The following is a 27766-nucleotide window of genomic DNA, read 5'->3' as shown; positions in this document are numbered from 1 at the left end:
TGCTCCTGCTGCGGCCTCACTGCTTCTCCTCCTTGCCGCCATCACCGGCGCTCGGCGTTGGTTGATGTAGCTTCCGAAGCTCCGCCGTCACCCGCATCTGGTGCTCCAGCTGGAGAGATCCCCAAGACAAGTCTTGCACGTCGATCCCGCTGCAGTGCAGCGACCGGCGAAGCAGGTGATCCTCGCCTGAGTGCGCGTCCATCCAACTCCTCCTCAGTATCCAGGAGTATTTCTTTCCAAGCCAAATCGCCCACATTTTGTAATCGAGTCTTCTGAATTTGCAGCTGCTGCAACAGGGAAGCTCGGCTCAGCCTCAGCTCGACCAGCAACTGTGGAGCAGAAACATGGTACGCTGCTATCACTAAAACTTATTTTCTGTTGTAGGCGCAGAATCTCTCGGTCTGCTGATCTGCGATGGACTATTTAAGTGGATTACCTGATTTGTATCCAGAGAAATCACGGATGACGCTCAGCTTTCATGTTAATTTTGCTTTTAAGACAGTGCTTGTAGACCACCTTCCAGGACCTCATGAACTTTTGTCTGTGTTTTAGCGATCCATTCAAATAAGCAATGCATCCTTTTTAAAATTTTGGAGTGATTCGATTGACTGAACATTCACATCAAGATTTGAGATTCATTTTCAATCTGCAGCTCTAGACAGCATTTGGCAATAGAAATGAGTTTGGAATCTGATTATGGCGCCTGATTCCTATTCAACAAGAGCCTGATTTAGCAGATCCAAAATTTGCTATTAATGGACATGTCTTTCACACTGGGAAATATAATTATAATATGACAAACATTGCAATGTAAAGTAACATAACAAACAGCAGAGTGGCGATCCCTACATCTACTATTAGTGAAGTATAATTGTGTTTGAGTTTGCATCCATGCTCACAACTGGTCATCATGTTTAAAGGTGGATTACCGCCGCATGGGAATTATGGAGCAGCACTACTCGCGGAATGCAACATCAACAGCATCCTTCCTGCATCAGCTGAGAGGTCTGTGGAAGAGCCCAAGGGGGACGGTACTTCGTGTAGAGGCTTTGGCACTGGCGGCTATTGCCTTCTCTTTCTTGCTTGTTGCATTGGGAGCCTGCCGCCGTTGGTCTAAGCGCTGGATCATCCAAAAAGGCTTCTTGGCTGCAAACGTGTTATCTATATCCCTTGGGACATACAGTATTGGTCTAATGCAATCCTCTTCGGTGAAGAGCGAGATGTATCCCGTATGGGCCGTGTCCTTGCTCACCCTCTTCGGCTGCGTCGACCCAGTTACTTCCTACAACGGCCTTGACTACAAGGGCCCACTCTCAAAGATGATATTTCAGCTCTGCCTATATTGTGGATATGTCCTGCTGATGAGTATCTCAACCATCTCCAGTGATGTTGGTAACATAGCCATCGGTGTGCTGTCTGCTGTCAACTTTTTCAAGGGCTTTCATAGGTCGTTGGCGCTTGTGCTGCCAAGAAGAATGCGAAAAATGATAAGGCACCTTAAATCTGATGCCGAAACAAATGCTATATCAGATCTTGATGATTATGACTATGCAATAGTATCAGACTTGGTAGTTGATTTCCCCCTAGACATGGATGACCCAAAGCAGAGCTTTTATTCAATATTAGTGCGTGATGGAGTTTTGAGGAATAATATCAGTTCGACCTGCGAAGACATGGTTAAGCTACGGATAAATGTCGGTGACTGTCATGATGTGTGCACTGCCTTCGCTCTGTCTCATTTGTTGCAACGGCATTTCATTGGATTGAGTGACACTTCGGAAAGGAAGAACGATATTTCATATCAGATTGCTTCAGACTTCAATCGAGCCTTTAAGGTGATTGAGGTTGAGCTGGCTTTTCTATACGATATCTTCTTCACAGGTAATGCATTCCTTCACTACTATCAAGCAAAGACTGCTAGTTTCTGGGCATTCGCTTCATTCATCGGAATATGTTTTGTTGGGGTGGCGGCTGCCATCCCTGGGACGATGACTAGCCGCCATAGTGCTTCTCTTGGTCCTGGTGCTGGCACCATCACGACAGCAGATCTCACCGTTACTCTTGTCATATTGGTGTCCCTGGCTCTGCTGCAATTGTTGCAACTAATCCGGTGCTGGACATCAAATTGGGCGAGAGTTGCATTTGCCTGTGGGCACGCCAGGAACATGCAGAAAGGAACCAGACAGCCGCTATGGTGGATGAGATTGAAAGGGTTTCTAGTCACCAGGATTAATTGGTTTGACAAATACCTGTGGCAAGATAAGCTCGGCCAGCATTCAGTAATTGAAGCGAGCAGCAGGAAAGAAGGCAAGCTGTTATTCAGCCGGAGTGGCCGTCTTTATGTGAAGTGTGCTCGCTTTCTTCGGATGGTTGGATTGCAGTACGTTGGAGAGGTGGTCTGGGAACTGGTGGGCAGCGACAGTAGCACAGGGCCTGCTGTTAGGTTGCACCCCGATGTGAAGGGCTCCATTGCCGAGTTCCTTGGTCGGGTTCATAATGATACAATAGGGGAGAGTTGGTCGTCCTTGTTTGTTGCTAATGGAGTAGATGAATGGCACCTTCCCCATTGGCATTTCGACAATCCTGCAGGTGCAGAACAGCTCTCATATTGCTGTTTGTACACACGTTCTGTTATGATGTGGCATGTTGCGACATGCTACTGCGAACTAGCAGAGCAGGCGAAGCAGAAGGAGCACACAGGGGCAGAAGAAAAGAGTCGGCGCGTGGCCCTGGCTCTGTCCAAGTATTGCGCCCACTTGCTGGTGTCAGCGCCAGAGTTGCTACCTGGCACGCTTCAGAAAAGGAAAGAAACGTATGATGGTGTTGAGTCGGAAGCAAGGAAAGTTCTTCAAGGGGCCAAAGACAAGCTTGAGGCAATGCAAAGCGAACCCCATATCGATCTCGACAACCCTAGCAGCATCTTCTGGGACGGTGTGCGTCTTGCAAAGCAACTTTTTTGTGGGGACATTGGGGATCCCTGGAAGCTGCTGGAAGTTTTCTGGGTCCAGGCGTTGCTCTACGCCGCGCCGTATGGCGACGTGGAGGTGCATATGCAGCATCTCTCGCACGGTGGCGAGCTCATCACCCATCTCTGGGCATTGTTGTACCACGCCCACATCTACGGCTGGAAAACTGTAGAGAGATGGGGAGGGAAGCCGATGAAGTTGGAGACCGAGGAGGTAGAAGAGAATCCCAAGGATGGTGGACAGTTCAAGGGTGACCTTAACACCTGTTCAAAAGCAGATGATAATCCGAGGGGTTCAATTCCTCTTCAAAGTGCCACCGGCATAGAAGAGAACTCCATGGACATGGATTCCGAGGTTGAGATCGAGGATGACATCAGTTCCTGTTCAAAAGATGATAATCCGAATAGGATTTCAGTTCCTGTGCAAGCTGACATCCGATGGATGTAGCCATGTAGGACAGAGACAGACTGAGGAGGACTTTAGTTCCTGTTTACAGCGGCTCAGTCTGGTCACCTGAGACCTTTTCAGTCTTCTAAGTAATGTTTTCTCTCAGATTTTAAGGTACTCGCAAATGAATATGGACCATCCATCGGAGGTAATAGCTCACCAATATAATTAATGTATTTAAGTGATTTTTAATTTGAAAAGTTAGGAGGATGCTTAAGATTAAGGGTCTTAAGCGTTTCTACACCTGTTTTGAAGCGAAATGGTGATTTTACCCTCGTTTTTTTTCAACTTTGCGATTTTACCCCTACAATTTCAAAACGAAAGCAGACTTTACCCCTGCTCTGTGAAGTCCCTCTAGCGGTGTTAACTTTTGGACGAAATGACAACTTTGCCCATACGTTTTTACCCTTGTTTTATTTTGATATTTGTGTTTTTACCCCTATCTCTAGACAAAGGACAGCTGATGGGGAAGGACTTGCTGCCGCCAGGCCGGGAGTGGACGTCGTCGCCGCTGTTCGGAGGAAGAAGGGCTCGCCGCCGTCGTCAGGGAAGGAGCTGTCGTGGAAGGTGTGGCTAGGAGCGCCCAGGGCGAGCCACACCACCGCTGGGGGCACCATCCGTGCGAGGTGAGGTCGCATGGGGAAGGTTGCGTTGCCGCCGCAAGGACCATCACCGCCTCCTAGGGCCATTGACGCCATCACCGGAGGGAGGGATAGGGAGGGCGGCGGCGCGGCGGCGGAATCTTTGACCAGACGGAGGGGCGCCACCGCCTCTAGAGTTAAAGGCCCGTCGTCACCGCGAATGCAAGGAGCCCTCATCGGCGTCGTCGGTGGTGAGGAGGTCGCGGGCACCCGCGCGGTGCCCCTATCGCCGCGGGGCGCGAACCGTGGGGGCGGGGAAAGGGGAAGGGCGACGGGGAGAGGGAGCGCTGCCGCTGGGAGCCGCGGCCCCCGGTCCTGCCTTGGTCTTTCCATGATACGCAATTGGGAGATCGATTATTCTTGCTCAAATTTCAAAAAGTGTAGAGCTCAATGGACGATGGTTTGGTGTATCCATCATACAGAGCGATGATCATCGGGTTCCCCCTAAAGTGCCATGAGCCACCTTGGGTAACCTTCGCTCAATCACCCAAGTAGTTAAACTGCATGTGGAACAAGCTTTCCTCGAGGGTTTTGATCTTGGTCGGCCTTGCCAGATCCCAGGCTGTTCGCATATTGCGAAAGAACCAATATGTGTTGAAGCTTTTCTCCATATGAACATGAACCAAGATCATCCAGCGTAGATCATATTGTGACCAACTTCCACAGCTGCATCCCCACTCTTTGCGCCATTGGGTTGCTTGGGCTACTGCGGAGACACTTCACTGGCACTGGTTGTAGCGGTTGTTGTAGTCCCATGAATGCCATCTGGTTGCTTAGACAGCTGCGGAAACAATTTAGAGTTATGCAGCATGCAGCTCTTTGTGCTTGTTGTATATGACACGAAGATGTGGGGGCAGCTGCAATGCATAGAAACAAAAAGAGAGAACGGGAAAAGGAAACATTAGTTGTTAGGTAAGTAGTTTTGACAAGGCAGTCAAACAAATGATACGATATGAAAAAAAAAAAGAGCCGGTTATATGGCTCTCACCTCTAACTCCTCAAATGTAGGCAATGCATGGAGCCACTCCTCCAGAGAGCTGTACACATCATCACCATCCGCCATCTTATCCGGAGGTGCCTCGTGCACATTCTCTGCTATGCCATCGGTACCCTCCATGCCACCCTTAGATGGTTCTCGAGAGCCCACATTGGCTCCCCCTTGTGGATTGGCTTGTGTGTGGGAGCTCTCAGGCACATCCAGAGTGGGTGTTGCGGCCGCAACAGCTCCACCTTGGTCATTTATTTTCGGCGGCTCCTCTGGACATTGCCTTGGATTGATCTTTGGGCAAGTTGATCTACATATATGACATAAACTTTGATGTTGCGTAAGGTGTACCGAAGCTGAACTGCATTCAGAAAACAAAACACATTAAAAACAGGGTACAAGAATTCAAAGTTGCAAAAGAGAACAAAAGGTAGTGTGTCCGATTTGAAAAAAGAATACTTACAGGGCGCTTTCCGAAGCCATCGTCTAGGATGTCGACTGCAACAACAACAGTGAAGTCCATGTCTTGAAGAAAACAAGCTCATGGCAACGAGTAGTCGATGGGATGATCAACAATGCATCATCTTGGGATGTCGAGGTGGTCCATGTAAATAACCTACAAAAAAAGACACATAAGCCGCTGTAAAGGTTTGCTATCCCGGAAAAAAATATGGGGTTGTTACGGGAATGAAGGGCTGTACCGGAAGCATTGGTAGACAACCGCCAATCAGGAATTTCACTTTACCGTCATTATTTTTATTCTGATATTTTTTTAACTTCTCTCATCACATCAGACAAAATATGCTCGTCCCAGTCGAACTCATGGACGACACTCATGTCTCGTAAGGTGTGGAGATAGTCTAGAGGCACCATGTTTCCTGTCCCATGACCTACTAATGGTCTCCTCATCGTCATCATCCGCTTTTAATATAACAGCTACTGTGGTGGCTATTGTAGCCCTTTCACCATCCAAATGAACGTCGCGGAAATTTGCTTTCCCCCTCTTGCCGAATTCTAGCGATTTGCTACCAGATGGGACATTGAATATCTTCTTAACCATATGTCTTGTGAAGGGGATCTTCTTGCGATCATTTAACCTGTGGGGCACAAAAACGTATAAAATCAGTAGATGTTGCGAAGATAAAAATAAGAAAAGCATGTTACGCACACACAAAGAAAGAGGTAAAAAACAGAAGAAAAAAACATACTTGAGCAGACGCTTCTTAGTGTCAATCCTCATAACTATGAAATCTAGAAGCGCTTCCGGAGGAGGAACCAGAGGAGATATGTGAAGCAAATCACCGAAAGTGGACTTGCTTATTGCACCCCTCTTCTTCCCTTTGATGGCATTGGCTATCTTGCGTAGCCGCTTTGCCGACCATCGAGTTTGGTAGGCGCATATGCTGCAAAAACAAATAAAAATGAAAAAAAAAGGATGCGATGAGCATGCATATCTAGTGATGTAGTAAAATGAAAAATATTGAAACTATTGCAGAGATATGCAAGATTCAGAAACATTAATTAATTCAAGCAAGCCTGACTAATTTCAGACAAAACATAAGCAGGCCTGACTAGTTTCAGAAACATTACCCTGTCCATATGAGCTACAGGAAAAAAATACAAAACCAAAAATTCAGAAGAAAAAACATGAAGCTACTTCAAGCAAAAGTCCAGCTAATTTCAGAAGCATAAGCTTTCCCTGTGCTATAAGCTACAAGAAATGCAGTACAAAATTCATGTAGCTCTTAAAAATTCTGTAGCATATAGACTAAAAAAGGCAGTATGGGCTACAAAAGCTATGACCTACAAAGGTAGTATCAGTTACAAAAACTATGAGCTACAGAAATTCAGAAATAAGATAATTTTGCAACACATGAATGACTGCATGATTTGCAGGGATCCAGTGCAAAAATTCAGCTCCAATTATTCTGAAAATACTGACTAATTTCAGTAATTCCTGCAGCACATAAGTCCAATTATTCTAGCAAAAAAATGTTATGGGAACATCCCACTCCAAAATTCCTGCAGCACAACAATCGAGTGCAGCACATCAAAACAGCGCGACCTCTGCTACCCATGTGCAAAAAATTCAGAAACCCTGCGACACACTCTGCCGCTCACCCTTCTCTCTAAAACACAACTTCTCCTCTCGTACTACTTCTCTGAAGCAAAATTTCCTCTCTCGTACGCCGTCGTCGAATCATCACCGCAAGGGAGAGCGCCATCGCTAAAAATGCCGCGTAGGCGCCGGCGTAGCGGCCGGAAGACGCAGAGGAGAAATAGTAGGCACCACCATCGCCACATCGGCCAGAAAGTGAGGGAAGGAATCTCTTATCCGTACCTGCTTGAGTCGTCGCCGGCCTCCGCCGATCCTGAGCCAGTCGTCCATGCCACCACGTTGGATAGGCCCCGGTCGCCCAACGCCTTGCGCCGTCGCCCTCCCAAATCCAGCCGCTCCCACTCTCAGGCACACGAGCCCACGCCACTGCGGGATGACCCTCCCCTCCCCCTCCCTTTTTTTATCCAGTTGCAGGAATGGTTGTCCTGAAAGGTGACTTGCAGGAAACAAATGCACCTCCAGCGGGTACGGGAGTGCTCTCGACGGTTTGATCAAACATATATCAGACGGCCACAGAGCCAGCGGGCGGGTGCGCGCGATCGGCCGGCAAAAAGCTTTTCTGATATAATATCAGTGACTCCCTTGCAAAGTTTTTTTTTGAAAATTTAAATATATGACGGGCTGTGGATGCAAAGCCGACTCGGCGATGGAGTCGTAGTTTCAACGCAGAAACAGTAGGACAGTCCACAGAGTATGATGTCCTACTTCTATGTCGATGTGCGTATATGTTGGTGTCATAGCCCCTTCCAAAAACTGTTAGAGCATCTCTAGCAGACCCCGCAAAAAGTCTCAACCCGTAAAATAACCGTTAAAATGCGGGTCGGTGCGGAAAATCCAGCCCGAACAGACTCTACAAACGTGGCCGGCCCGCAAATTTTTTTCAATGGTGCAGCAAAAACTTGACCCCAACCCACGAATACACGGGTTTGCCCCCCCCCCCCCCCCTGGCCCGTCGGTGCACTGCATATAGCGGGAGCGGTTGATGGGGAGGACATTTCAGCCCGCGCTTTTCCCCACCAACCACCTCCCCTCTCCCCCTCGTCCCGCCGCCAGGCCACCGCCCAAGATTCCGGCGAGAGCATGCCGAAAGGCCGCCACATGCACGAGATTGCCCTCCCCTCCTCCTGCGTCGGCGGGCCAAAAAATTGCGGATTTGCGGCCCTTCATCGCGGGCGGACAGATTTGGCTTTTCCGGCCGCCGGTGGTTGCGCAAGCGATGGAATGGTCGAGGAGCATCTCGCGCATCCCCGACAAGGCCGCATCGCCGCATGCATGTGCAGGTTCGTCCCCCCGCTGCTGCCGACGGTTTGCAGGCATGGATTCGGCCGGCCGTCCATCGGGCTCGGCGCTCGCGCAACGGCTCTGTGGCTCGCCGATGCCGCTCATACAGTGGGACGACTGCACGCGGATAGTGTTGCGGCTAACTTCGGGCACGCCGAAGCACCTCAGATGGGTGTTCTTCAAATGCGAAAACGACGGGGTACATGCTGTTTTCATTCGACTCATTTTGATAGCTCATTCTTTGATTCAATTGCGGTAGCTCATTTCAAACATCATCATGTGTGTAGGAAGATGAATGTTCATTTTGGTTTTATGAAGGCGAATACATTGATTTATTGATAGAAAGAAACTTAATAGACGTTCATGCACTCCTTAGTAGAATCGAAGGTAATGATGCGGTTGCATGTGCAATTAGAGGTGAAGTAACGTCTACTTCTTTTGAACCAAAAATGAAGAAAGAAGAATGCAAAATTAAGAATCCACATATCAACAATGAACGCATGGAGAAAATATTGGTCCAACTAGTATGAAAGTTGAAAATCTTCTAAAATGCATATTTGTGATTCTTGTTTTATTTGATCTTACTATTCTAGTAAAGATTTGGTGAGAGATTATGTGTCCAATGTTGTTGAAAAAGCAAAGAAATGCATTATGTTGGATCAAATTGAGATGCAAATTTAGGTTTTTCGTGCCGGGGGGAGCGGCGCCAGATTAGACCCTACAAAGCCGACTTATAAAAAAGCATATTCCGTGAATATCTTTTTTACGGATCCGTTCTGCGGGGTCTGCCTGTGCGACCGTCCGCGCAGGCCTGTAAAACCTTTTTTTCGCAAACTACAAATGTGTTTTACGGAATCTGTTAGAGATGCTTTTATGTGCAGGCTGAAAATCTATTGGAGCAGCACGATCGAATTGATCACAGGTGCCCGATCGGAGTGCCGGCCAGATCCTGTGCTGACTTCTCTACGGCCAAAGTGTTTGAGGATCAGGCGGACGCACTGCCTCGTCTCCAAACACCGTGGCGGTGCATCTCCATTACAGTTTGGCTGCGACCAAACTAAAAAGTCACTCTCTCTTTTTTGGCGCATCAAATGAGGATTTTATTTCATGATAACAGGTTATGATCGAGATGCAATATATCATCACAATATTTTTCTGATAAATGACGCTTTTATTAACTTAGAATGTAGCATCAAGTAGATACAAAACATGATAAATGACATCCGACCCTATATCTACTACCATTATAAAAAGAAGAAAGGCAAATCCAAACAATCACATCCATCCATCGTCAAAATCTAATAGCTCTTAATTCTTCTGTGTAACACTACCAATTAAGCCACGATCGATCGATGGCTAATCTGCCTCGCGGTGAAAAAAAGAGAAAACCGTCCGCACGACCTCCTCCTTCTCCTCCCGCACGACCTCCTCCTCCTCCCGCGCCGTTCGCCTCCCGCAGCCGCGCCCTTCGCAGCAGCCTCGCGCCGAGCCACAGGAAGCCGCGCCCGTCACCGCCGCCTCGCGCCGCCGGAGCCACGGGAAGCCGCCGCGGGTCGCCGGGAGCCTCCCCAGCCGCGGGAGCCCGCCCCCGCCGCGGGAGCCGCCCGCCGCAGGTCGCCGCCCCGCCGGCGCGCCGTTCGCCGCCGCCATTCACCGCCCGTCGCGCCCCGCGGGAGCCGCCGCAGGTCGCCGTCGCGCCGTTCGCCGCCCGCCGCCCATACAAGATCCAGGCATCCAACCCTTTCTCCACGAACCCACTCCAGATTGCTCCATTCATTCCGTAAGAAGGAGAAAAAATCGCCACTGATCGTCCCTTCCTTCTGGTTCAGCCGTCACCAGGTGTGTGTTAAGGGAGGATCGGACACGCGTGTGCCAGGGAGGATGCTGCCACCACGCTCTTCGAAGATGTGCGGAGTCGTCGTGCCTGTACGGTTGACACCTCTACCACCGTCGCTGCCTTCGAGGAGGATTCGTGCCTGCATCTTAATGTTCGCCAAGCCCATTACATCGCTGGTTCAGGACACACAACAAAACAAATCTGAACCTCAGCGACATATTTGCTGGTAAAGTCCTCTCCCTCTTATATCTCGGTAGGATGCATTCTTTAACGATTTATTTGCTGGGGTTTGTTAAGAAATTCCAAAGATTTCAGATTCTGTTTGGTTGTGTCATTCAATATCCCTGGGTGAACAAACTTGTGACTTTGGTTGTTGGTAGCTTAATTATTTGGTCTTCTATCTAATAGACAGATGTCGAGTATAAAATTTGAATCCAACTCTGATTGATAAGACTTGATTTTTTTAATCCTGCTGATGAATGGCCTACTATTTCAACCTCTGATATATTGCTGAATTTATAACCTGTCAGATCAGGGTAGTTACAACCTATGAAATCTTCCTGGACGTTTGAACCTATGGGATTGGGGTAGCCAATTTTGTATCGTTGATACGATGGCTACATAAACAATTCAGCAAGCTACATCTGCTTCATCGGGTTGATGCTTCATGCATGCTCAGCAAGTTTCCTTTCCCTTGAGTCGTCTTGCCATGGGTCGGTTTGTTCTTGCGCAGACAGATGTGTAGACCACATCTTGTAGATGGCTGATATGGATTATGCTCCACCCCTCCATGACTTCACTCGAGTTAATTCCCCGTGATGCGACTGACACAAAACTATCCTCGTTATCCACAAAGATCACCCTGGGTGATGGCCTTCCTAATATTTAGTTATTTTCATTTTTCTGATGCTTATGGCTATAATTTAACTCCAAATAAGTTTTTTTTAAATGACACAAAATTGAAAATTCTGATTACATCATGGTGATATTTTTTCTTGTAGGGAGAGAAAGAGGATAAAAAGTGCTGGTCCTCTTCACAGGATAGGTACAGACTTGGCTAAGCGATTACTGCTGCTGCGGTTCATCTACAATGATTTTGGACATTGATTCTTGTTTTACCCTTATTATTACCATTTGCTAACTTAACCATTTCCATCTCTCATGTTAATTCTGAAGACCTTTTATGTATCATGTATCCAAGCAGGCTGCATGTGAGGTGAATCAAGGTAACTATATGATCTAGTGAAGTATAAACTCCTCTCCCTATAATATGCAGCCTTCAAACCATAGATTTGTGAATTTTATGCCAGCTGGGCCTCTTTCATTTTAATGCTTGAGTCCTAATATTTCATTTCTCCAAGCTTTTGAGTTCTAATATTGTTCTGTATTATGAGCTCTTGAACATTTGCTTGCACAACAATGATCTATAATAATTCCCTTCTAAGCCTAGAGATAGTTGTACACATCATTTATTCAATCCTAAATTACTCTATGCTCTGAATTACTCCCGTGGTGCATTTTATGTCCCCCTTACATCTATATCTATGTCTTCTTACTCATATACATGCTTTCCCATGTAATCATCCTTAACAATTGTCATGTTCAATCTGTAACTACTTATCAGGGTATTTTCTGATTTTCTTATGTTGCCGCTTACTGATCTTACGACATGGAGAGGAGAGGCCAAGTAGCAGCAAGCATGCAGCTGTGTCATGCAAACAAACTGATACTGCAGAAAGTCACTGATTGTACAAAACCAGAAAAACAAATTGCAGCGCAAGCATGCAAAGAGACAATTGCGCGAATCAAACACATATTCAAATAATAAGGCAATGAGAGGCTTTATATTAGGCGGTGTACTGCAACAAGGTGCCTCCCTCCATCATCATTCCATTCTTCTCCTGTTTCCTATCTGTCAGCCGCACCTACAACCGGTGCCCCAATCTAGCTCGACAATTGACGGCGGCTACATCTGTTGTGGCCGGCAGCGAGGCAAGCCCTCCTTCTAAACCATGTATGTTGATTTCAAATAGTAGAACTAATTCATACTTTGAAGTTGTTTGTTAATCAGGCTTCCATGGACGTTGATTTCCATTAAACAGTATTTTGCGAACTTCTTGTTCTCTGCAAATTTTGGATGCCGCCGGTCAGTGTGACGCCCAAATCCTGGTGGCGAGTCTTTTTCTAATTGAGAGAATTATTTAGGTGCTAATTCAAACAGCATGTCTATAGATTCGTTGAAATTCCCTAGACAAGTTACTTTCTGAATTCTGACTCTGAGTAGCCGACTCATACTTATTTTTGCGCCTTCAGTTGATTTGCTTCAGTGTGTTTGGTCTTTCTATTCAGGATCCCGGTCTGGAAAACTAGATGGTGTATGGATTCAGAGATGAACATGACGAACAATAGAAGGTCGATTTGGATTATTCTTGGTCCATAACTTTCAATTATTCCACTGCCACACAACTGGTATTCCACTTATCCTTCCTTCCAATTTTTATTTGCAAATTTGTGATGTTTATGGTACCGTTTCAGTGGTTGATTGAAGTAGTGAGGATATTCTGACTATGATGAATTAACAAAAAATGTTTTTATGCTGAACCAATCAATTTTTTTATTAAAATCCTTGCAGTGCTTGTGCTGGCAGGGAGAGGAGGAGAAGTAAGGCGTTGTGGGCAGGGACTGGCTGTGGGTACAAGAAGGCCAGATATGAGATGGTGGAAAGGATGCACGCAGGAGAAGAGAACAGACTGCAACGGAAGGCAGTTTGAGATGTAGTAGTGGACGCCTCTTCCATGATATTCAGGTTGGTGTAAGACTGCTCGCCTTAGATGCAATTGACTGGACATTCAGAGCTAGCTCTAGACAGGATAATTTAGATTGATGAACTATTTTGTGGTAGCAATCTGCGTGTTCAGTGATGCCGCACACGTCCTCTCATCTCGTCACGAACGGCCTAGATGTGGCAGCTGCCGTCAACATCCCAACCGTCACCAGCACGACGTGTTGAATGACATTGGCATCGTCTCACTGGGGCAGCAGCTCAACACCGGCATTATTCTGGTAATGCAAGTCCCGCTCCATCTCCTCCGTTTGCAGTCATTGTTCCAATATTACTGGAGATAAAATCCATTCTAGCTATCGTTGCTGAAGATCATTTGGTGGTGTTCGATCCAGACTAAAAAATTATTTCATGTTGTTTTCAGTAATTATGATCAGCTCAGCCGTAAGATATAGAGAGATCAATCACATCCGATCTTCGATTTAATGTAAATTAGGTGATTTACTGAACCGCGGGTTGCCTGTTTCATGAACAGTACTGCCATTTTAAACAATCTAGGACCTACACTTGATGACGACATTATTATTTATACAGCTGTACTGGGCCATTTGTTAGCAGCAGCCAATTATATGCCAATCTTTATAAAGTTGAAAGACTAAATTCCAGTGACAAAAAGCCTTGTCATACTGGCAGTTATTTTCCAATGAATGTCTGCATATCATTCACTTGTCTTGATGTCTGTCTATAATAAAGTTGGCATGTATCTTTTGTTCAAAATAAAGCATGCTTGGTTTTTGGAGTTGCATCCATCAGCTAACCTTAGAGGAATTCATATATCCACCACGCCGGTGCTTGTTTTGCACAATCTTATACATTAGGACTTTATACTCCTTCACAAAAAACACCCTGGCAAAATATTCGTATGCTACTTTGCCTCATTTCATGAGTGTAGTTTTGGTCACGTATGTTGGAAATATATGCTTGTTCTGTGGTGATGAATCAGAATGGCAAATCTGAAAGGAAGTGATTATTTGTTCATGTGTTGATATAGTGATTCTGTTTGAACTTGAAGGATAAATATGATGGAGCCTTTTTTTTATTAAAGCTTGTTTTCCCTTGGAATTATTGTTGTAAATACTATATTTGCGGGTGTGCAGTTTGTGATTCTCTATTCATGCTATTTAGATAGATCGGATTCGTTCCTTTATAGCATACACGGACTTGAATTATTTTGTCATTGATGAATATGCATAATGTACTTTAATTTGTTGAGATTTCAAATGAGGTCGTAGGAATCAAAATGGAACTCTCATGTGGCTGATATCGGTTTTATATTATATTTTTAGATGAAATTTCTATATTTACTTATCTCAAGATATATTTGATTTCATTTTTGTCTCTTGAGATAAGGAGCGAGCAAACTGTTGATTTTGCAGAGAACAATTGTCACTGAATTGCTTTCAAGGCGGATGTTCCATAGACAAACAAGCATGCAATCAACACTGCATGATTTCAATTGGTTTCCAATGTACGTAGCATGTCTATCTGGTTATTTTGCTTTTTGGTTTGTGCACTCATGGAACGAGAAAGAATTGAACCAACCAATTTGCAGGGTGAATATTTAATATTTCATTTTTTTATTCTACCTCATGAAAACTCTAAAGATAATGACCTGTGGTTCTCCTAAAGTATAGTTGTGAGATAAGAATTTTGGTGCATCTAATCAACTACACTGAGAATGAAGCCGCATACAACATGCACCCCTTATGTTGTACAAGAATTTGTTAGTGTATTAAGACATACTAAGGTAATCAGGTGTCTTCACTCCATGCATATGATGCTAAATTGTAGAGTTGCTTGAAAATCATTTAAATTATAGGTTGGTTGTCATATTTTTTAGTGTAATCATAATATCTTTAGAATTTGCATATCTGGTTGTAACATCAGTCGAGGCGTGCATTGCTTGTGCACGCTTACTATATTCCTTGTGTATGAAGCTGCAATTGAAATATGTATGCTATAGCATGTATGTGAGCTTACATTATTTGTTTTACAATTGCTGATTATGATTAGAAATAACATGTAGCCTGGAGAGAAGGAACGATATGAGCTAAAAGATGCAGAAAAAGAGGATTAGGCCCGCAGATTGTTATCAAGGAGAACATTGAGCTATGAGGGTGTTTTTTCGGGCAACACCGGCGATGGTCTCAGCAGCTATATGATGGTGAACTGTAGCTGTCGTAATATTCTGAGAAATATATTATGATTAATTTTTACTTACCTATCCGATTTTTTTTCATTGCGATGATCTGATAGGCCCCATATAGGTGTCTGGATTGTAATAGGTATTTTTCTGGGTTAAGAAGGAAGAATGTTTCGGGTGTTCATTAAGATTATTCTTGATTGGTGAACTGCGATGGCGGATTTAATTTCAATATGCTTTAGGAAAATCTGTTAAGTACATATTACATCAAGATTTAAATTCATAGAGTATGTGAGATGTATGGTAAACCATTGCTCATGTAAGATATTGCTATATGTAAACTAAAAATGTAAGTTTCATATATTTAAATATTATTTTCTAATGAATTTCTATCAAAACGTGCATTGCACGTGCAAGCTTACTAGTATAGCTAAGATGCACATAGGCTTAAACGAACAGTCTAACGAAGTATTTATATATGAAAACTACAAGTTGGCAACAATAAAGCATATGAGTCCGGAACTATGCCAATATCGACCAAGGAGGTGGACCGATCCGGAGATTATGTTGCAACCCATGTTGGGTAAAAACCTCCGTGACCACCTACTTCAACCGCATACACACCGCCTTGAACAACGATTGATACTCCGTTTGCTGTAGCGTAGACCACATACGAAGCCAATGCATACAACGGTAAATGACCTGCATAGGAGAAGATGTTTTGCCATTAAAAATACAATGATTTCTACATAACCAAAGTGCCCATAATAAGGCTGATGCTCCCGCCCGTATTAGCATATAAAAAAGTATTTGGTATTCCGTCAAGCCAGTGATCATATATATTGGCAACACTTGTGGGCGGATACAAATTGGACGCTATTTGGATGATTGGCCATATAGAAGCGCAAATTTGCATTGAAAGAAGAGGTGTTTAATTGTCTCGTCTTGAGTACAAAAGCTACACTTCTTACTTCCTTGCTAGTTGCGTCGAGTAAGGTTGTCTTTTGTTAACACAACTCCTTTCGAAGATACCACATGAAAATCTTAATTTTTAGTGGCATCTTTGAATTCCATATTAGTTTATTATTATTCACGGGAATCTCTAAATGTGAGAATGCATGGCACGTAGAGTCAATTGTGAGGGATCCTGATGTAGTGAGGATCCAACGAAACACATCCTGCCCTTGTGTCAAGCTAATCGGATCCAAACGGAATAGAAGATGTTGCCATGATGCAAGGCGGAGGTCATATATCATCACCACATGAACGACATCTGCTCATCCATACCAAGAACATGCTGGATACACCTATAGTTTGCCATACAATCTGCTACCTTATTTTGTGCTCTATTTATCTTTTATGGAACAAACTCCCTATCCTTTATCAATGACTTGATCTCAGCTACCAAGTGCACATATGCAGGTCAAGACATATTATCGCTTGAGAGGATCGAGGGTGCCTCTAAGAAATCTGATTGAACCATCATTTGTTTACCAGTGTGTTGAATAGCCAGGGCCATGCCCTGCATCAGTGCATGTATCTCCGCCTGGAGTGCCTCATTATAGTTAAAAACGACTCGGTATGCAACAACTATCACCGAGCCATCCTCCCGACACAGGATCATCCTAGCGCCTGCACCGCCGTCCTGAATTGAGAAAGAACCAACGATAGACAAGGTTTGTCTAGTTTGCTGGCGGCGGGGGCTAGGCAATTCCGGCTCGATAGGAACTTTGTTAGATGATCCATATCCATCTATTAGGGCAATTCTAACAAAGTCATCATATTCGCAACTTTCATAATACACATACGAGAGTTTGTCCAGGCGACGTAAACAACATCCATAAAAGCTACGGTGATCGGGCGTAGGATGACGACTCTGCTAGACCGCCCTTTTCAAACGATTGTTAGAGCAACTTTAATGGGGTGACCCATTTCGTCCATCACCGTTCGTTTGGGTCGCCGCGAACACAAAAGGCGGCCCAATGCGCCGAACACCCAAACGGACGCGCGTCCGTTTGGCATCCACATGCCGACCCATTTTCGGTTCATTTTTTAGCCGGATTTACGTCGCCGTGGACACGAGACGGACGCGTGCGCCTACTCCTTCCCCTGGGCCTGTCGGTCGGTGGCAGCCACCACCATTTCCCCCATTTTCTCCAAAACCCTCCCGCCCGCGCGCGTGCTCCTGCCCCACACCCGCCATAGACGACGACCTCGACCTCGACGCCGCCGCCGGCCTTGCCTCCCCGCTACCTCTTGAGCTTGCGTTGGTTTTCTCCGAAGAGGAAGGGATGATGCAGCAAAGTAGCGTAAGTATTTCCCTTAATTTTTGAGAACCAAGGTATCAATCCAGTAGGAGGCCACGCTCAAGTCCCTCGTACCCGCACAAAACGATAGCTACTCGCAACCAACGCGATTAGGGGTTGTCAATCCCTTCACGGACACTTACGAGAGTGAGATCTGATAGATATAATATTTTTGGTATTTTTGGTATAAAGATGCAAAGTAAAAAGTAAAGGCAAAGTAAAAAAGCAAAGCAAGATTAAAGTGATGGAGATTGATATGATGAGAATAGACCCGGGGGCCATAGGTTTCACTAGTGGCTTCTCTCAAGAGCATAAGTATTCTATGGTGGGTGAACAAATTACTGTTGAGCAATTGACATAATTGAGCATAGTTATGAGAATATCTAGGCATGATCATGTATATAGGCATCACGTCCGTGACAAGTAGACCGAAACGATTGTGCATCTACTACTATTACTCCACTCATCGACCGCTATCCAGCATGCATCTAGAGTATTAAGTTAAAAACAGAGTAACGCCTTAAGCAAGATGACATGATGTAGAGAGATAAATTCATGCAATATGAAATAAACCCCATCTTGTTATCCTCGATGGCAACGATACAATACGTGCCTTGCTGCCCCTTCTGTCACTGGGAAAGGACACCGCAAGATCGAACTCAAAGCTAAGCACTTCTCTCATGGCAAGAACTACCAATCTAGTTGGCCAAACCAAACGGATAATTCAAAGAGACTTGCAAAGATAACCAATCATACATAAAAGAATTCAGAGAAGATTCAAATATTATTCATAGATAGACTTGATCATAAACCCACAATTCATCGGTCTCAACAAACACACCGCAAAAACAAGATTACATCGAATAGATCTCCACAAGAGAGGGAGGGAACTTTGTATTGAGATCCAAAAAGAGAGAAGAAGCCATCTAGCTACTAACTATGGACCCGAAGGTCTGAGGTAAACTACTCACACTTTATCGCAGAGGCTATGATGATGTAGAAGCCCTCCGTGATGACGGCCCTCTCCGGCGGAGCTCCGGAACAGGCCCCAAGATGGGATCTCGTGGATACAGAAAGTTGCGGCAGTGGAATTAGGTTTTTGGCTCCTGTTCTGATCGTTTGGGGGTACGTAGGTATATATAGGAGGAAGGAGTACGTCGGTGGAGCACCGAGGGGCCCACGAGGCAGGGGGCGCGCCCCGGGCGCGCCCCCCACCCTCGTGACCACCTCTTTGACTCCTTGAAGTAGGGTCCAAGTCTCCTGGATCACGTTCGGTGAGAAAATCACGTTCCCGAAGGTTTTATTCCGTTTGGACTCCGTTTTATATTCTGTTTCTCCGAAACACTGAAATAGGCAAAAAAACAGCAATTCTGGGATGGGCCTCCGGTTAATAGGTTAGTCCCAAAAATAATATAAAAATGGAAAATAAAGCCCAATATAGTCCAAAACAGTAGATAATATAGCATGGAGCAATCAAAAATTATAGATACGTTGGAGACGTATCAGGCATCCCCAAGCTTAATTCCTGCTCGTCCTCGAGTAGGTAAATGATAAAAAGAGAATTTTTGATGCGGAGTGCTACTTGGCATAATTTCAATGCAAATCTTCCTAATTGTGGTATGAATATTCAGATTAGGAAGATTCAAGACAAAAGTTCATATTGACATAAAGAATAATAATACTTCAAGCAAACCAACAAAGCAATTATGTTTTCTTAAAGTAACATGGCCAAAGAAAGTTCATCCCTACAAAATCATATAGTTTAGTCATACTCCATTTTCGTCACACAAGAATGCTCTCATCATGCACAACCCCGATGACAAGCCAAGCAATTGTTTCATACCTTAATAATTTCAAACTCATAAACTTTCACGCAATACATGAGTGTGAGCCATGGATATAGCACTATGGGTGGAATAGAATATAATGGTGGGGGTTATGTGGAGAAGACAAAAAAGGAGAAAGTCTCACATCAACGAGGCTAATCAATGGGCTATGGAGATGCCCATCAATTGATGTTAATGCAAGGAGTAGGGATTGCCATGCAACGGATGCACTAGAGCTATAAATGTATGAAAGCTCAACAAAAGAAACTAAGTGGGTGTGCATCCAACTTGCTTGCTCACGAAGACCTAGGGCACTTGAGGAGGCCCATTGTTGGAATATACAATCCAAGTTCTATAATGAAAATTCACACTAGTATATGAAAGTGATAACTCAAGAGACTCTCTATATGAAGAACATGGTGCTACTTTGAAGCACAAGTGTGGAAAAAGGAATAGTAGCATTGTACCTTTTTATTTATTTATTTATTTATTTATTGGGCCTTCTTTTTTCTTTGGCCTTTTTTGGGACAATGCTCTATTGAATGATGATCATCACACTTTTATTTATTTATAACTCAATGATTACAACTCGATTCTAAAACAAAGTATGACTCTATATGGGTGCCTCCGGCGGTGTACCGGGATATGCAATGAATCAAGAGTGACAAGTATGAAAAATTATGAACGGTGGCTTTGCCACAAATACTATGTCAACTACATGATCATGCTAAGCAATATGACAATGATGGATGTGTCATGATAAACTAGATGGTGAAAAGTTGCATGGCAATATATCTCGGAATGGCTATGGAAATGCCATAATAGGTAGGTATGGTGGCTGTTTTGAGGAAGATATAAGGAGGTTTATGTGTGAAAGAGCGTATCATATCACGGGGTTTGGATGCACCGGCGAAGTTTGCACCAACTCTCGATGTGAGAAAGGGCAATGCACGGTACCGTAGAGGCTAGCAATGATGGAAGGGTGAGAGTGCGTATAATCCATGGACTCAACATTAGTCATAAAGAACTCATATACTTATTGCAAAAATCTACAAGCCATCAAAAACCAAAGTATTACGCGCATGCTCCTAGGGGGATAGATTGGTAGGAAAAGACCATCGCTCGTCCCTGACCGCCACTCATAAGGAGGACAATCAAATAACACCTCATGTTTCAAATTTGTTGCATAACATTTACCATACGTGCATGCTACGGGACTTGCAAACTTTAACTCAAGCACTTCTCAAATTCACAATTACTCTACTAGCATGACTTTGATATTACTACCTCCATATCTCAAAACAATTATCAAGCATACAACTTTTCTTAGTATTCAACACACTCAAAATAAAGTTTCACAAATCTTGAATACCAAGCGTGTTATTATTAAGCAAATTACCATGCTATTAAGACTCTCAAAATAATTTAAGTGAAACATGAGAGATCAATAGTTTCTTTAAAACAAATCCACCACCGTGCTCTAAAAGATCTAAGTGAAGCACATAGAGCAAAATTACTTATCTCAAGAAAATATAAGTGAAGCACATAGAGCAAAACTATATAGCTCAAAAGATATAAGTGAAGCACATAGAGTATTCTATCAAATTTAGTTCATGTATGGCTCTCTCAAAAGGTGTGTACAAAAAGGATGATTGTGGCATACTAAAACAAAAAGACAAAAATAATACAAGACGCTCCAAGCAAAACACATATCATGTTGGTGAATAAAAATATAGCTCCAAATAAATTACCGATGGAAGTGGACAAAAGAGGGGATGCCTTCTGGGGCATCCCCAAGCTTTGACTTTTTGGTGTCCTTGGATTATCTTGGGGGTGCCATGGGCATCCCCAAGCTTAGGCTCTTGCCACTCCTTGTTCCATAATCCATCAAAAGAATTCACCTAAAACTTGAAAACTTCGCAACACAAAACTTAAAGTAGAAAACTCGTGAGCTCCGTTAGCGAAAGAAAACAAAAGACCACTTCAAGGTACTGTAATGAAATCATTATTTATTTATATTGGTGTTAAACCTACTGTATTCCAACTTATCTATGGATTATAAACTATTTTACTAACCATAGATTCATCAAAATAAGCAAACAACACACGAAAAACAGAATCTGTCAAAAACAGAACAGTTTGTAGTAATCTGTAGCTAGCGCAAAATCTGGAACCCCAAAAATTATAAAATAAATTGCTGGACGTGAGGAATTTATCTATTAATCATATGAAAAAATAATTAACTAAATATCACTCTTAAAATAAAAATGACAGCAGATCTCGTGAGTGCTAAAGTTTCTGTTTTTTACAGCAAGTTCAACATGACTTTCCCCAAGTCTTCCCAACGGTTCTACTTGGAACAAACACTAATTAAACACAAAAAACACAACCAAAACAGAGGCTAGATAATTTATTTATTACTAAACATGGGCAAAAATCAAGGAATAAAAATAAAATTGGGTTGCCTCCCAACAAGCGCTATCGTTTAACGCCCCTAGCTAGGCATAAAAGCGAGGATAGATCTAGGTATTGCCATCTTTGGTAGGCAATCCATAAGTGGCTCTCATGATAGTTTCATATGGCAATTTTATTTTCTTTCTAGGAAAGTGTTACATGCCCTTTTTTAATGGAAATTGAAATCTAATATTCCCTTCCTTCATATCAATAATCGCAACAACCGTTCTAAGGAAAGGTCTACCAATAATAATAGGGCAAGAAGGATTGCAATCTATATCAAGAACAATGAAATCTACGGGCACATAATTCCTATTTGCAGCAATAAGAACATCATTAATCCTTCCCATAGGTTTCTTAATAGTAGAATCCGCAAGATGCAAGTTTAGAGAGCAATCATCAAAATTACGGAAGTCTAGCAAATCACACAAAGTCTTGGGAATAGTAGAGACACTAGCACCCAAATCACACAAAGCATAAAACTCATGATCTTTAATTTTAATTTTAATAGTTGGTTCCCACTCATCATAGAGTTTTCTAGGGATAGAAACTTTCAACTCAAGTTTTTCTTCATAAGATTGCATCAAGGCATCAACAATATGTTCGGTGAAGGCTTTATGTTGGCTACAAGCATGTGGAGAATTTAGCACGGATTGCAACAAGGAAATACAATCAATTAAAGAGCAACTTTCATAATTAAACTCCTTGAAGTCCAATATAGTGGGTTTAGCAACATCTAGATTTTTATTTCTTTCAATCCCACTTTCATCAATTTCATCATAAAGATCTAAATACTCCGGATTTTTAGAACGCCTTCTAGGTAAAGGAAGATCATATTTAGTTTCATCAAGATTCATATTGCAAAACAAAGAGTTAATAGGGGACACATCAATAACTTTTAGATCTTCATCTTGATTTTCATAGGAATTGGAAGAACACGCTTTAATAAAGGCATCTTTGGAAGCACGCATCCTAGCGGTTCTTTCCTTGCACTCATCAATGGAAATTCTCATGGCTTTGAGAGACTCATTGATATCATGCTTAGGAGGAATAGACCTAAGCTTTAAAGAATCAACCTCAAGAGAAATTCTATCAACGTTCCTAGCCAAATCATCAACTTTAAGCAATTTCTCTTCAAGCAAAGCATTAAAATTCTTTTGTGAATTCATAAACTCTTTAACACTATTCTCAAATTCAGAGGGCATCTTATTATAATTTCCATAAGAGTTATTGTAGGAATTCCCATGATTATTGGAAGGATTACTAGGATATGGCCTAGGATTAAAATTCCCTCTATAAGCGTTGTTACCAAAATTATTCCTACCAACAAAATTCATATCCATAGATTCATTGGTATTCTCAATCAAAGTAGACAAAGGCATATCATTAGGATCAGAAGAAACACTCTTAGTAGCAAATAATTTCATAAGTTCATCCATCTTTCCACTCAAAACATTGATTTCTTCTATCGCATGCACTTTTTTATTAGAAGATCTTTCAGTATGCCATTGAGAATAATTAACCATAATATTATCTAGGAGTTTAGTAGCATCTCCTAAAGTGATTTCCATGAAAGTGCCTACCGCGGCCGAATCTAAAAGATTTCTAGAAGCAAAATTCAATCCGGCATAAAATTTTTGTATAATCATCCACAAATTCAAACCATGAGTAGGGCAATTACGTATCATTAATTTCATTCTCTCCCAAGCTTGTGCAACATGTTCATGATCAAGTTCTTAAAGTTCATAATATCGTTTCTAAGAGAGATGATCTTAGCGGGAGGGAAATACTTAGAGATAAAAGCATCTTTGCACTTGTTCCAAGAATCAATACTATTTTTAGGCAAAGACGAAAACCAAGCTTTAGCACGATCTTTAAGCGAAAAAGGAAATAGCTTCAATTTAATGACATCATTATCGACATCTTTTTTCTTTTGCATATCACATAAATCAACGAAGCTACTCAGATGAGTAGCGGCATCTTCACTAGGAAGGCCGGCGAATTGATCTTTCATAACAAGATTCAACAAAGCAGTATTGATTTCACAAGATTCAGTATTAGCAAGAGGAGCAATCGGAGTGCTAAGGAAATCATTATTATTGGTATTGGTGAAGTCACACAATTTGGTAGTATCTTGAGCCATCACGACAAACTAGCAAACTAGCACACGAGCAAACGGGCAAAAGAGGCAAATAGAGAGGGAGGATAGAGAGAGAGGGCGAATAAAACGGCAAGGGTGAAGTGGGGGAGAGGAAAACGAGAGGCAAATGGCAAATAATGTAATGCGAGAGATAGGGATTGTGATGGGTGATAACCCACAAGTATAGGGGATCGCAACAGCTTTCGAGGGTAGAGTATTCAACCCAAATTTATTGATTCGACACAAGGGGAGCCAAAGAATATTCTCAAGTATTAGCAGCTGAGTTGTCAATTCAACCACACCTGGAAACTTAGTATCTGCAGCAAAGTGTTTAGTAGCAAAGTAATATGATAGTGGTGGTAGCAGCAACAAAAGTAAAGACAGCAAAAGTAATGTTTTTGGTATTTTGTAGTGATTGTAACAGTAGCAGCGGGAAAGTAAATAAGCGTAAACCAGTATATGGAAAATTCGTAGGCACCAGATCAGTGATGGATAATTATGCCGGATGCGGTTCATCATGTAACAGTCATAACATAGGGTGACACAGAACTAGCTCCAGTTCGTCAATGTAATGTAGGCATGTATTTTGTATATAGTCATACGTGCTTATGAAAAAGAACTTGCATGACATGTTTTGTCCTACCCTCCCGTGGCAGCGGGGTCCTATTGGAAACTAAGGGATATTAAGGCCTCCTTTTAATAGAGAACCGGAACAAAGCATTAGCACATAGTGAATACATGAACTCCTCAAACTATGGTCATCACCGGGAGTGGTCCCGATTATTGTCACTTCGGGGTTGCCGGATCATAACACATAGTAGGTGACTATAGACTTGCAAGATAGGATCAAGAACTCACATATATTCATGAAAACATAATAGGTTCAGATCTGAAATCATGGCACTCGGGCCCTAGTGACAAGCATTAAGCATAGCAAAGTCATAGCAACATTAATCTCAGAACATAATGGATACTAGGGATCAAACCCTAACAAAACTAACTCGATTACATGATAAATCTCATCCAACCCATCACCGTCCAGCAAGCCTACGATGCAATTGCTCACGCACGGCGGTGAGCATCATGAAATTGGTGATGGAGGATGGTTGATGATGACGACGGCGATGAATCCCCCTCTTCGGAGCCCCGAACGGACTCCAGATCAGCCCTCCCGAGAGTTTTTAGGGCTTGGCGGTGGCTCTGTATCGTAAAACGCGATGATTTATTCTCTCTGATTTTTTTCTCTTCGAAAGCAAATATATAGAGTTGGAGTTGGCGTCGGAGGGTCAACAGGGGGCCCACGAGGTAGGGGGCGCGCCCTAGGAGGGGGCGCGCCCCCACCCTCGTGGAAAGGGTGTGGGCCCCCTGGTCTTCATATTTGGTGAGGATTTTTTTTCTAAGAACTCCCGTGGAGTTTCAGGTCATTCCAAGAATATTTGTTTTCTGCACATAAAACAACATCATGGTAATTCTGCCGAAAACAGCGTCAGTCCGGGTTAGTTCCATTCAAATCATACAATATAGAGTCCAAAACAAGGGCAAAAGTGTTTGTAAAAGTAGATACGACGGAGACGTATCAACTCCCCCAAGCTTAAACCCTTGCTTGTCCTCAAGCAATTCAGTTGACAAACTGAAAGAAAGAAAGAAAAACTTTTGCAAACTCTGTTTGCTCTTGTTGTTGTAACTATGTCAAGCCAGCATTCAAGTTTTCAGCATAAATCATAACTAACCATATTTGCAATAATTCTCAGGTCTCACAATTACTCATATCAATAGCATAATCAACTAGCAAGTCATAATAATAAATCTCGAATGACAACACTTTCTCAAAACAATCATAATATGATATAACAAGATGGTATCTCGCTAGCCCTTTCTGAGACCGCAAAACATAAATGCAGAGCACCTTTAAAGATCAAGGACTGACTAGACATTGTAATTCATGATAAAAGAGATCCAATCATAGTCATACCCAATATAAATTAACAGTGATGAATGCAAATGATGGTTGTGCTCTCCAGTTAGTGCTTTTTAATAAGAAGGTGATGACTCAACATAAAAGTAAATGGATAGGCCCTTCGCAGAGGGAAGCAGGGATTTGTAGAGGTGCCAGAGCTCGGTTTTGAAATAGAGATAAATTGTATTTTGAGCGGTATACTTTCATTGTCAACGTAACAACTAAGAGATGGTGATATCTTCCATGCTAAACACATTATAGGCGGTTCCCAAACAGAATGGTAAAGTTTATACCCCCCCCCACCAACAAGCATCAATCCATGGCTTGCTCGAAACAATGAGTGCCTCCAATATACATTAGGTCCCAGGGGGAGTTTTGTTTGCAATTAATTTTGATTTAGTTTGCATAAAGTATGGGACTGGGCATCCCGGTGACCAGCCATTTTCTCGTGAGTGAGGAGCGGAGTCCACTCCTCTTGAGAATAACCCGCCTAACATGGAAGATAAGGACAGCCTTTGTTGATACATGAGCTATTCGAGCATACAAAACAGAATGTTTATTTGAAGGTTTAGAGTTTGGCACATACAAATTTACTTGGAACGACAGGTAGATACCGCATATAGGAAGGTATGGTGGACTCATCTGGAATAACTTTGGGGTTTAAGGGAGTGGATGCACAAGCAGTATTCCCGCTTAGTACAAGTGAAGGCTAGCAAAAGACTGGGAAGCGACCAACTAGAGAGCTACAACAGCCATGTACATGCATTAAAATTAATAAACATTGGATGCAAGCATGAGTAGGATATAATCCACCATGAACATAAATATCGTGAAGGCTATGTTGATTTTGTTTCAACTACATGCGTGAACATGTGCCAAGTCAAGTCACTTAAATCATTCAAAAGAGGATACCACCCCATCATACCACATCATAATCATCTCAATAGCATGTTGGCATACAAGGTAAATCATTATAACTCATAGCTAATCAAGCATGGCACAAGCAATTATGATCTCTAATTGTCATTGCAAACATGTTTATTCATAATAAGCTGAATCAAGAACGACGGGCTCATCATATTTACAAAAACAAAAGAGGTCGATTTCATACCAGCTTTTCTCATCTCAGTCAGTCCATCATATATCATCATGATTGCCTTTCACTTGCACGACCGCACGGTGTGAATAATAATAAGAGTGCACGTGCATTAGACTAAGCTGGAATCTGCGAGCATTCAATAAACAGGAGAAGACAAAGCAATATGGGCTCTTTGGTTAAATCAACAATAATGCATATAAGAGCCACTTCAACAATTTAATTATGGTCTTCTCCTACTGACCCCCAAAGAAAAGAAAAGAAATAAAACTATTTACACGGGAAAGCTCCCAACAAGCAAAAGAAGAACGGGAAATATTTTTGGGTTTTCTTTTTTTAATTATTACTACTACAGTAGAAATATAAACTACTACTACTTTTTTTGGTTTTTCTTAAGGTTTATTAAACACACAAGAAGAAAACAGGAAAAAGAAAATAAACTAGCATGGATATTACAGTGAAAAAGTATGAGCACCGACATCTAGCAATGAGTGTGTGTGAACATAAATGTAATGTCGGTGAGAAATACATACTCCCCCAAGCTTAGGCTTTTGGCCTAAGTTGGTCTATGGCCACGGCTGGCCTGGCGGATATCCATAATAATAGTTGTTGGGGTCGTACTGTGATGAAGAAGAAGAAGGCTCCGATTGCCATTGGCTGGCAATCATCTCCGGATCCCACTGATAGTTAGACTGTCGTGAAGGATCAAATTGTGGTTCCAGTTCT

General features: G+C 42.9%; 1 protein-coding gene and 2 long non-coding RNA genes across 9 annotated transcripts; 2 read left to right on the top strand and 1 right to left on the bottom strand.

The window, feature by feature from the left end:
- The first annotated feature begins 73 nt into the window (after positions 1-73).
- On the top strand, positions 74-3829 carry LOC125520452. Its single transcript, XM_048685380.1, has 3 exons — positions 74-175; positions 285-347; positions 921-3829. Exons 2-3 carry the CDS (start codon positions 345-347, stop codon positions 3411-3413), a joined length of 2496 nt encoding a protein of 831 aa, XP_048541337.1. The 5' UTR covers positions 74-175; positions 285-344; the 3' UTR covers positions 3414-3829.
- Positions 3830-4388: 559 nt separating this feature from the next.
- On the bottom strand, positions 4389-7543 carry LOC125520453. 2 transcript variants are annotated; one of them, XR_007288682.1, is made up of 6 exons: positions 7381-7543; positions 6248-6442; positions 5741-6136; positions 5503-5655; positions 5043-5400; positions 4389-4911 (listed from the first exon to the last, which is right to left on the bottom strand). It is a non-coding gene; the product is annotated as an uncharacterized LOC125520453 (long non-coding RNA). The 2 variants fall into 2 exon arrangements; XR_007288683.1 differs by lacking the exon at positions 7381-7543 and adding an exon at positions 7161-7360.
- Positions 7544-10268: 2725 nt separating this feature from the next.
- LOC125520578 lies at positions 10269-15469 on the top strand. 6 transcript variants are annotated; one of them, XR_007288736.1, is made up of 9 exons: positions 10269-10502; positions 11278-11321; positions 11453-11502; positions 11952-12481; positions 12626-12745; positions 12909-13082; positions 13179-13339; positions 14495-14586; positions 15145-15469. It is a non-coding gene; the product is annotated as an uncharacterized LOC125520578 (long non-coding RNA). The 6 variants fall into 6 exon arrangements; XR_007288735.1 differs by having other exon boundaries at positions 11901-12481; XR_007288737.1 differs by having other exon boundaries at positions 11453-12290; positions 12379-12481.
- The last annotated feature ends 12297 nt before the right edge of the window (positions 15470-27766 follow it).

Source organism: Triticum urartu, chromosome 7, assembly GCF_003073215.2.
Source record: "Triticum urartu cultivar G1812 chromosome 7, Tu2.1, whole genome shotgun sequence".
Classification (NCBI taxonomy): Eukaryota; Viridiplantae; Streptophyta; class Magnoliopsida; order Poales; family Poaceae; genus Triticum; species Triticum urartu.
The sequence above is the reverse complement of the archived record's forward strand: the minus strand, read 5'-3'. Positions and strand labels throughout refer to the sequence as shown.